Below are 12,049 nucleotides of genomic sequence, written 5' to 3' on the forward strand. Positions count from 1 at the left end.
CATAAAACATTCCTTCTATAATGAATGAATCTGGATATAGTATTTATTAAATGCTGCATTTCATTTAACTGTATCTTTAATTATATTAATACACATTTAAATCANCTTTATGTATTTATTAATAAATGAAAATTTAACTATAAATATCTCAATAGCCTCAATATACTTTTAAAAAATCAAAAATTTATTAACTTATTTAACTTCCTAACACACCGGATTGAAATTTAAATCTTTTTAATTCAAACCAAATAACCAGAGCAAAAAATGTTTCTTTAGTGTTAACATTTTCAACATCTCTTCTGGGCTTTTCTTCAGGCATTTACTGAAATCCGTTGCAAGCTGATCTTTAAACTTTTGAACTTCTTTAAAAGGCATTTGATTTTGCATTCCAAAAGCGCACACATTCCAATTTATTCAAACATCATATGCTACTGTGAGAATTGAATTTTAACTTATAAATACAGATATTCTTAGATAAATATAAATTTTTAATAGTAAAGAATTTAAAATATAAATATTTGCTTGGTGTGTTCTTATTATGTACTGCAATATGTTCTCTACAAAACTAGAAATTGATAGTACAGTAGAGCATCGTTTATCCGAATCAATTGCGAACTGGGGTTGTTCGGATAACCGATTATATACGGAAAATATATTAACCTATCCCATGTTGAAATTTTTCTCCATTGCGTGTTGCTTTGTGTTGAATTTTCGTCGATGTTAAGCCTAACGTAAACTTTTTAAAATAATAATCGTGGCTATTGTAACGTTAAAAATTATTTCTTTATTTTTTACAAACAAAATAAATATATTGAAAAATATAAAAACAAAAAAATATACTTTAGAAGCTAATCTAGTATCAAAAACGTTCGATTCAGCATGACACACAGTCCTCAGAAAAACACCACACAAAAGCTCAGTGCTGCCAGCTAAAACACATACATCAACAACAACAAAAAAAAATATTGGATTAGCCCAAGATATAGCCAAAGATTGCTGCGCCAAAGCACTAGCAAAAATTTAAATTTTCCGACTGGAATTCTTTCGAATAACTGACTTTCGGATAAATGATGCTCTACTGAAATAAATTATTTAAATGATTAAATTTTCAAGCATGTATAACATACATAATAGTAGGTATATACACATATATACATACTATTTACTTAATATTAATTTTATAAATGGATAAATTTATTTATAAAATTATGGAGAGGTAATAAAAATACTGTATCAAAACCCCATTGTATTAAATTACTATTTAATACAATGGAATCTGGTTAACTCAAATGGGGTTTTGAGTTAGCCAGATTCCATTGTATTAAATAGTAATTTATTAATATTTAACTTATTTTATGATATTTTTTTATCATAAGTTTTTAATATACATACAGTGGAACCTTGGTATACGACGTTAATCCGTTCCTGATGTTTGGACTTATACTGAATTGGACGTATACCAAACCAACCTTTCCCATAAGAAGTAATGTAAAAATGATTAATCCATTCTCATGTGAAAAAAAAATGGCTGGCTTTGACACCTCGCTTTCCTGGCTAGTTCCTGTTTGATTTTTCATGAGATCAGCATGTATCTTTTTAGCTTTCTCGCAAATAATTGCTTCTGATAGGATGTCGTCAGCACACTGTTTTTCAGTTATCCAAGCAAAAGCAATTTCTCAACATGATCTAATGTCTTCAATCTCTGTTTAGAACTTGATTTAACCCCTTTCACAATGTTAGCAGATTTAATAATGTCTTTATTTTTTGCGATTGTTGATATCGTCGTTCTTGGAATACGGCATGCAACAGTTAAAACACGCATGCCACCTTCATATTTCTCAACAATCTCTTTTTTCAGTTCCATTGTGATTTTAGTCATTTTTTACTTTTCTGTTGCTTTTCATTTGCCTTTTCGCAATTCATGATTAATAAAAATAATAAAATTTTACTTACAAATTAAAATCAGAAGAAATTTAACAAAGTTATAAACCGTGGCAGCACGAACGTTTAGTCTGGTCTAGTACACCGATAGTGCTACTTGTTCATAGATGGCGCGTATAATTGAATTAAGTCGTATACCGAGCAAAATTTGTTTCATCCAAACAGGACGTATTCTAAAGCAGACGTATATCAAGGTACCACTGTATTTTATTAATATAATATGATTTTAAACAAAGAATACAAGCAATACACTTACAGAAAATGAACAGCATGTAAAATTACTACTTCCTTCTGCATCTCTGTAAGTCCTAACAGGACGAAACCTACAATAAATTAAAATTTAATTTTATAATTTAAAACAGAGCAATAGATTCAAGAATTAACCAAACAATGCAACATAATGAGTAAACATTTTATAATTTTTTTTAATGTGAAGTGTGTAGTCTTAATTATATATAAAGTAATCTTTAATTGTAACAGATTTCTAGTATTTAATAAATTTATTGACAGTCAACTAGCTAGCTTTAAAAATTAATATTTTATTGATAGATTCTTCAGCTGAGTTTACAAGAAACTATAACATAGCTACATTACTAAAAAATTATAATTAAAATATATATTAATACATAATTTTTTAACTTCCTATAAATACTTCCTTACGTATTGTTTCAAATTAGAAGCAATATTATAAACTATTTCTTATGACCCAAGTTTCCTCATATGATGTTTTAGAAATTATATAAAGCTTTCAGAGTATCAAATGATTAAGTTAATGAGTCTTCTTAATTCAAACCAAATAACCAGAGCAAAAAATGTTTCTTTAGTGTTAACATTTTCAACATCTCTTCTGGGCTCTTCTTCAGGCATTTACTGAAATCCGTTGCAAGCTGATCTTTAAACTTTTGAACTTCTTTAAAAGGCATTTGATTTTGCATTCCAAAAGCGCACGCATTCCAATTTATTCAAACATCATATGCTACTGTGAGAATTGAAATGCAAACTGCTTTTTAATTTAGAACATTATAAATGTAAATAAAATTAAATGTTATTGTCCATTAGAACTTGCCATGCCTTAGAAAGCAACATTTCCTCCTTAAAATTAATGCCCGCCATTATACAGTAAACTAAGGAATGGAAAGGACCATCCGAATCCGGACAGATTACCAGGGATCTACATGGTCCCAATGAAGGATGACAGATCCAATAGGGAGATGATATATGTTGGTTCAACCAAAAGGTCTTTAGTGTACGATTAAAAAAGCATAAGTCAGACATACTGCACAATAAACGCACAGCAGCCCTCGACTTATGCGACAGACATCGACATCACGGCCAACTTTAACGAAACGCGTATCATCCTCACCACCCCGCATCACGATCACCTCAAACTATTGGAGGCAATGGAAATATTTAATGTGGGATGCAAATCCACACGCATTAATTTTAAGGAGGAAATGTCACTTTCTATGGCATGGCAAGTCCTAATGGACAATAATATTTAATTTTATTTACATTTATAATGTTTTAAATTAAAAAGCAGTTTACATTTCAAATCTCACAGTAGCATACGATGTTTGAATAAATTGGAATGCGTGCGCTTTTGGAATGCAAAATCAAATGCCTTTTAAAGAAGTTCAAAAGTTTAAAGATCAGCTTGCAACGGATTTCAGTAAATGCCTGAAGAAAAGCCCAGAAGAGATGTTGAAAATGTTAACACTAAAGAAACATTTTTTGCTCTGGTTATTTGGTTTGAATTAAAAAGATTTAAATTTCAATCCGGTGTGTTAGGAAGTTAAATAAGTTAATAAATTTTTGATTTTTTAAAAGTATATTGAGGCTATTGAGATATTTATAGTTAAATTTTCATTTATTAATAAATACATAAAGAATGCAATTTTAAAACAGAAATGTATTCATCAAAAACCCAGTGGCCTAACCTGGGAATACATAGAAAGGGAATGCTTGTTCTATCATAAATTTTTTCCTACTCATGATTTAAATAAATACTTAGCATTTATTTTTCTCTCTTTACTCACTTCATAACCGAGTTACAGTATGCCACTGATATAACTATATTTGCATTGGAGATCAAGTCATAATATTTGAATAATAAAAATTCTTTATCTATATAAATAAAAATGTAAATGTTTGTTTGTTCAAAATCTTAAATCTCCAAAAGTTCTTAACCAATTGCTTTGAAATTTTGACACAATGTTGCATTTGAACACGGGCGTTTTTATATTATATAGATGTCGAAATCCTCCTGCAGGGGAGAGTGACAAAATTAAGGGTTACTGTGAAGAACTGGTCTTCTATTATTCTATTTTAGATGCTATTTTATATGCAGTTTTTTGTGTTTTTGATTGCGTTTTAATAGGGTACATTGAGAGAATGTACACTAAGAGCCACTGCAAACTACAGGATGCGGGAGCTAGCGTACGCTCGCNGATGTTTGGACTTATACTGAATTGGACGTATACCAAACCAACCTTTCCCATAAGAAGTAATGTAAAAATGATTAATCCATTCTCATGTGAAAAAAAAATGGCTGGCTTTGACACCTCGCTTTCCTGGCTAGTTCCTGTTTGATTTTTCATGAGATCAGCATGTATCTTTTTAGCTTTCTCGCAAATAATTGCTTCTGATAGGATGTCGTCAGCACACTGTTTTTCAGTTATCCAAGCAAAAGCAATTTCTCAACATGATCTAATGTCTTCAATCTCTGTTTAGAACTTGATTTAACCCCTTTCACAATGTTAGCAGATTTAATAATGTCTTTATTTTTTGCGATTGTTGATATCGTCGTTCTTGGAATACGGCATGCAACAGTTAAAACACGCATGCCACCTTCATATTTCTCAACAATCTCTTTTTTCAGTTCCATTGTGATTTTAGTCATTTTTTACTTTTCTGTTGCTTTTCATTTGCCTTTTCGCAATTCATGATTAATAAAAATAATAAAATTTTACTTACAAATTAAAATCAGAAGAAATTTAACAAAGTTATAAACCGTGGCAGCACGAACGTTTAGTCTGGTCTAGTACACCGATAGTGCTACTTGTTCATAGATGGCGCGTATAATTGAATTAAGTCGTATACCGAGCAAAATTTGTTTCATCCAAACAGGACGTATTCTAAAGCAGACGTATATCAAGGTACCACTGTATTTTATTAATATAATATGATTTTAAACAAAGAATACAAGCAATACACTTACAGAAAATGAACAGCATGTAAAATTACTACTTCCTTCTGCATCTCTGTAAGTCCTAACAGGACGAAACCTACAATAAATTAAAATTTAATTTTATAATTTAAAACAGAGCAATAGATTCAAGAATTAACCAAACAATGCAACATAATGAGTAAACATTTTATAATTTTTTTTAATGTGAAGTGTGTAGTCTTAATTATATATAAAGTAATCTTTAATTGTAACAGATTTCTAGTATTTAATAAATTTATTGACAGTCAACTAGCTAGCTTTAAAAATTAATATTTTATTGATAGATTCTTCAGCTGAGTTTACAAGAAACTATAACATAGCTACATTACTAAAAAATTATAATTAAAATATATATTAATACATAATTTTTTAACTTCCTATAAATACTTCCTTACGTATTGTTTCAAATTAGAAGCAATATTATAAACTATTTCTTATGACCCAAGTTTCCTCATATGATGTTTTAGAAATTATATAAAGCTTTCAGAGTATCAAATGATTAAGTTAATGAGTCTTCTTAATTCAAACCAAATAACCAGAGCAAAAAATGTTTCTTTAGTGTTAACATTTTCAACATCTCTTCTGGGCTCTTCTTCAGGCATTTACTGAAATCCGTTGCAAGCTGATCTTTAAACTTTTGAACTTCTTTAAAAGGCATTTGATTTTGCATTCCAAAAGCGCACGCATTCCAATTTATTCAAACATCATATGCTACTGTGAGAATTGAAATGCAAACTGCTTTTTAATTTAGAACATTATAAATGTAAATAAAATTAAATGTTATTGTCCATTAGAACTTGCCATGCCTTAGAAAGCAACATTTCCTCCTTAAAATTAATGCCCGCCATTATACAGTAAACTAAGGAATGGAAAGGACCATCCGAATCCGGACAGATTACCAGGGATCTACATGGTCCCAATGAAGGATGACAGATCCAATAGGGAGATGATATATGTTGGTTCAACCAAAAGGTCTTTAGTGTACGATTAAAAAAGCATAAGTCAGACATACTGCACAATAAACGCACAGCAGCCCTCGACTTATGCGACAGACATCGACATCACGGCCAACTTTAACGAAACGCGTATCATCCTCACCACCCCGCATCACGATCACCTCAAACTATTGGAGGCAATGGAAATATTTAATGTGGGATGCAAATCCACACGCATTAATTTTAAGGAGGAAATGTCACTTTCTATGGCATGGCAAGTCCTAATGGACAATAATATTTAATTTTATTTACATTTATAATGTTTTAAATTAAAAAGCAGTTTACATTTCAAATCTCACAGTAGCATACGATGTTTGAATAAATTGGAATGCGTGCGCTTTTGGAATGCAAAATCAAATGCCTTTTAAAGAAGTTCAAAAGTTTAAAGATCAGCTTGCAACGGATTTCAGTAAATGCCTGAAGAAAAGCCCAGAAGAGATGTTGAAAATGTTAACACTAAAGAAACATTTTTTGCTCTGGTTATTTGGTTTGAATTAAAAAGATTTAAATTTCAATCCGGTGTGTTAGGAAGTTAAATAAGTTAATAAATTTTTGATTTTTTAAAAGTATATTGAGGCTATTGAGATATTTATAGTTAAATTTTCATTTATTAATAAATACATAAAGAATGCAATTTTAAAACAGAAATGTATTCATCAAAAACCCAGTGGCCTAACCTGGGAATACATAGAAAGGGAATGCTTGTTCTATCATAAATTTTTTCCTACTCATGATTTAAATAAATACTTAGCATTTATTTTTCTCTCTTTACTCACTTCATAACCGAGTTACAGTATGCCACTGATATAACTATATTTGCATTGGAGATCAAGTCATAATATTTGAATAATAAAAATTCTTTATCTATATAAATAAAAATGTAAATGTTTGTTTGTTCAAAATCTTAAATCTCCAAAAGTTCTTAACCAATTGCTTTGAAATTTTGACACAATGTTGCATTTGAACACGGGCGTTTTTATATTATATAGATGTCGAAATCCTCCTGCAGGGGAGAGTGACAAAATTAAGGGTTACTGTGAAGAACTGGTCTTCTATTATTCTATTTTAGATGCTATTTTATATGCAGTTTTTTGTGTTTTTGATTGCGTTTTAATAGGGTACATTGAGAGAATGTACACTAAGAGCCACTGCAAACTACAGGATGCGGGAGCTAGCGTACGCTCGCTCGCGCTCCTATACCCTGCCTTTTTTCCCCATGATGCTATGAGCCATTTTTGCTAGGTAAGCTACGCGGCCTAAGCGAAGCAGCCGCAAACTACACAACGTTTGCTCGCGTAACGTAGTCCACATGACGTGGATTCCACAGATGTAGATTGGCTATAGAACAAGATTTTATTATAACCTATACTTGTAATCAGTCAGTTTTCGTTCCGAACTTTGAAACAGCATGGAAAAAACATGTTTACTAGTTAAGCCTAACTAGGCTTAACTAGTAAACATTTCGGCTAGTTAAGCTTAACTAGCCGAAAACTATTTATACTGTATATTACTATTTACATACAATGGTTATAGTATTTTCTTTTCAATACTGAATGTATTAATCATGTAATTTACGTACATCGATAAAATTCTATTATTTCTTTTTCGATATGTGACATGTTTATGTAGTCATCCGTCTTCCCCGCTCTCTCTTGCTAGCATAAATGCTCTAGTTGTTGAATTCTGTGAACAGCGAGCGTACTCTCGTATTGCTGCGCTAGCGAAGGAAAAACAGTGCAGGCAAGAAGAAAGGTGTGGAGCCTTCGACGTCATTGGTTGTGCTAGCGCATGTTTGCTAGCGTTTTGCTCTCGCAAAGCGCTAGTTTGCGGCGGCTCTAAGAAGGGATTTTTCGACATTCCCTCCCTCGGGGAGTGTTATTACATTTATAATAGATACATTTTGAGCCACAGCAATGCGTGGCTAGTACAGCTAGTAATTAATAAAGCATTTTCATTAGGCATTAAAAAATAAATTCAACTTATGTATAACAACAATTTGTATTTTATAATTTTATTATTAAAAGCATAAAATGGTTTTAATAATAAAATTAATGTCAAATGTTTGGTTGATTATTTAATTAATTCGAGACAGTAGCATGTTGTAGGCTAGATGATAGATAGTTGACCACAATTACATCCATTATGGCAGGCTTGATCATGATTAAGTTAACCAATACAACTGAGGAATAAGGAATGATGCCACAACAAACTGTCCATGATATATTATAGACCATGGGTGGGCAAGCAAGAGTTCAATGGGAACTGAAATGTAGTTTTTGCAAAATGGACCATCCGAATCCGGACAGATTACCAGGGATCTACATGGTCCCAATGAAGGATGACAGATCCAATAGGGAGATGATATATGTTGGTTCAACCAAAAGGTCTTTAGTGTACGATTAAAAAAGCATAAGTCAGACATACTGCACAATAAACGCACAGCAGCCCTCGACTTATGCGACAGACATCGACATCACGGCCAACTTTAACGAAACGCGTATCATCCTCACCACCCCGCATCACGATCACCTCAAACTATTGGAGGCAATGGAAATATTTAATGTGGGATGCAAATCCACACGCATTAATTTTAAGGAGGAAATGTCACTTTCTATGGCATGGCAAGTCCTAATGGACAATAATATTTAATTTTATTTACATTTATAATGTTTTAAATTAAAAAGCAGTTTACATTTCAAATCTCACAGTAGCATACGATGTTTGAATAAATTGGAATGCGTGCGCTTTTGGAATGCAAAATCAAATGCCTTTTAAAGAAGTTCAAAAGTTTAAAGATCAGCTTGCAACGGATTTNTCACCAGTTTTAAATTTAAATAAGCAATTTTTTAATATTTGAAGACAAGTTCGCCCATATAGGGATCACCATTTTTTGCTTTTGCGTTCTAGACAGGGCTGTGGAGTCGCATAAAAATCTACTGACTCCAACTCCGACTCCAGCTAAAACACCAAAACTCCACGACTCTGACTCCGACACCACAGCCCTGGTTCTAGACAATACATTTCCGGCGACCGACCTTCCTTTCTAGGCTACTAGCTGCCAAAAAGTTTTAAAAAAGTCCTTTTAAAAAACACAAAAAGATTTCCAATTAAAAACACAAATCTTTGTGTTTTTGATCAAAAATCTTTTTGTGTTTTTTAAAAGGACTTTTTTAAAACTTTTTGGCAGCTAGTAGCCTAGAAAGGAAGTATATAACACCAGTTCTGATTTTAGAAAATCTTTGTGTTTTTAATCGGATATTTTTTTTTGTGTTTTTTAAAAGGACTTTTTAAACTTTTTGGCAGCTAGTAGCCTAGAAAGGAAGATCGGTCGCCGGAAATGTATTGTCTAGAATGCAGAAGCAAAAAATGGTGATTCCTATATGGGCGAACTTGTCTTCAAATATTAAAAAAATAAAAAGAATCATTGAACGAAAAAATTACGAATTTAAATAAGCAATTATTTATTGTGACATCATCACAATGCTGGGCTGCAATTTTTATTCATATTTTTAATAATTTTTTAACTTAAAATATATGCTCTCCAATTCAAGTTAGTAGTGTCTTGTCCCTATACATCATACTTTTCTGTTAGCAGTAGAGTTGTGTCAGTCATCTATTTAACTTTTTTCAGAGGAAGTTTCTGAATTGAAATAACATTACTTCTGGTTTGCACTGGAAGTTTATATATAGTTAATTAGGACCTCCTACACCCAAGCTTTCTGTGACAATGCGCAAAATGTGCTCCGTATGCTTCCGCACCACTCGATTGAATTGTCAGCACCACTTCAAGATGCCACATCAGGATTCTGACACCACTGTGTCTTATGTATAGACTTGACTGGAAATTTATATATAGTTAATCAGGGTCTTCTGCTCCTAAGCTTTCCATATCTAGTCTTGACTTTCATCTAACTAACTCCATTCTTGAGATTAAGGAAAGTCAGACAGATGAATGACTGGAAATTGATAGGTCTACAATTTTTTCAAATTGCAGCCCGATTATATTCAAATCCTATATTCTATCAGTGAAAATGAATAGTAATATAGAAATAAAAAATATACATAAATACATTCATATAATCAGTAAGTAGATGAATATAAAAAAATAAATATAAATACAAACATCAATGTATAAATAATATGAATTACTTTATTCTAAAAATTGTCAACTTGAACTTATCGGATTTTTAGGACTATTACACTGCTGTACTGGCTATTTACAAAAGGAGAAGTTCTTAATCAAAAAAATAAAAAAATCTTTATTTGTTTTTCTGATTAAGAACCAGACAGCTACAAGAATAAAAATTTCATCAGAAAAACTAAGGACAATGCTCATTGGGTACATTCATAATGCCATGGAAGCTTTACGGGAAGTGTCCATCAGGAAGAGAGGAAAATTTCCAAGAAGCACTTCCACATCTCTACAATGGGAAACAGTCAATTTCTGCTCCCAACCTTACAGCCATACGAAAGCTGTGCACATACATTCCTACAGAGTATTCTATGTGGGACTTCTATGCGGGGCTTACATCATAGCTGAAGACTCTTAGGTGCTTTATGTTTATGAAAAAGCATGTGACTTTCAGTGCTTTTTCATAATGAAGAGTCAAATGTCAAGAAGGCATCCAGTTCTGATAGAGAGGACTGATTACAAATGGAATGTGCATTCTTTGAGATGCTTCATCATAGTTAAGATAGATTTTAATAGTATCCTGTAGGATATAGATTTTTTGCATGGAGGTTTTCCTTCTGTAAGCCACTCATTAATAATATAAAAGCCATTGTCTCTCTGTGTGAATTCTTTATAACTCCTGCAATTTTTGTCCAATCCAGATATTTTGCTTATATTTGTTCTATGTTCTGACAAAAAGTATAAGTTATTTATTTTGCAGAAATATTAGCCATAGAATAAATGTTTTATCTATTTTGAATCTGTAATAGCAATTACATTTCACAAATGTTGATTTAGTTCATGCTTGATGTCAGAATTTCTCTTAAGTTACATTTTAAAATATTTTGGCAAATGGGGTAATTTAAACTTTAAAAAAAGATAGTTGTATCGTGTCACTTCTACAACAATTAAAAGAAAAACATTTTTACAGTGACCACATGATGTTCTATTATCCAATTGGAACTAATGATCTAATGAGCCTGTTGTTTAAAATGTATTATCGTGCATTAACTATGCTTCGACAAGCAGCATAGGCTATTTAATTTTTAGAAATATTAGTTACTCTTCTTGAATTTCTCGAACTCTACTCTTCTCAATTCTTCAATCTCTACTTTCTCATGGAAAGTAGTCTGCTATGCTTGGCAGGGGAATTTCTAGTACAGTGGGTGATCGGTTAACGAACATAATCTGTTCCAAGACTTTGTTTGCTATCCGAATTGTTCATTAACCGATTATGAATTTACTATAGGTTTATATGGAATTTGATTAATTCATTCTGGCTACATGTATCTCAAAAAGAGCTGCATTTGCCCATGTCTGTTATAGACATTCAGTCTGGCTTCAAACCCAGATACTGTGTGGTTGGTAGATTAATAGTTTACAATGGTCATCTAATTAAAAAGTTGTTAAGTGAAGAATTATAAAAGGAGCTCTATTTATCTATTTATATATATAATGATAGAAATTATGTGAAGTAAAAACAAAACTGGAGCTTAAGATAAACAGTCACAATCACACCTTTTCCAGCAGCAATTGTTAAATAAATTAATGTTTTCATTCTCATTCATAAACCTTCATCAGGTTCACATACAAAGATAAAAAGACTTTTTTTAAACAAATATCTGAATGTAAGCACATTTCAAAAAGAATTCACCAGTTTTAAATTTAAATAAGCAATTTTTTAATATTTGAAGACAAGTTCGCCCATATAGGGAT

The 12,049-nt window shown here is 31.6% G+C and overlaps 1 protein-coding gene across 1 annotated transcript in view; it reads right to left on the reverse strand.

The window, feature by feature from the left end:
• Positions 1-12,049, reverse strand: part of LOC111621508 (DDB1- and CUL4-associated factor 1-like) — a 118,963-nt gene that overhangs the window by 18,958 nt on the left and 87,956 nt on the right. Inside the window, exon 27 of the mRNA XM_023363666.1 lies at positions 5,159-5,225. Within this exon, the coding sequence (XP_023219434.1) occupies positions 5,159-5,225 (67 nt within the window). The remainder of the gene's footprint in view (positions 1-5,158; positions 5,226-12,049) is intronic.

This window comes from Centruroides sculpturatus, unplaced genomic scaffold, assembly GCF_000671375.1.
Source record: "Centruroides sculpturatus isolate CEXI.00-Female unplaced genomic scaffold, Cexi_2.0 scaffold45, whole genome shotgun sequence".
In the NCBI taxonomy this organism is placed as follows: domain Eukaryota; kingdom Metazoa; phylum Arthropoda; class Arachnida; order Scorpiones; family Buthidae; genus Centruroides; species Centruroides sculpturatus.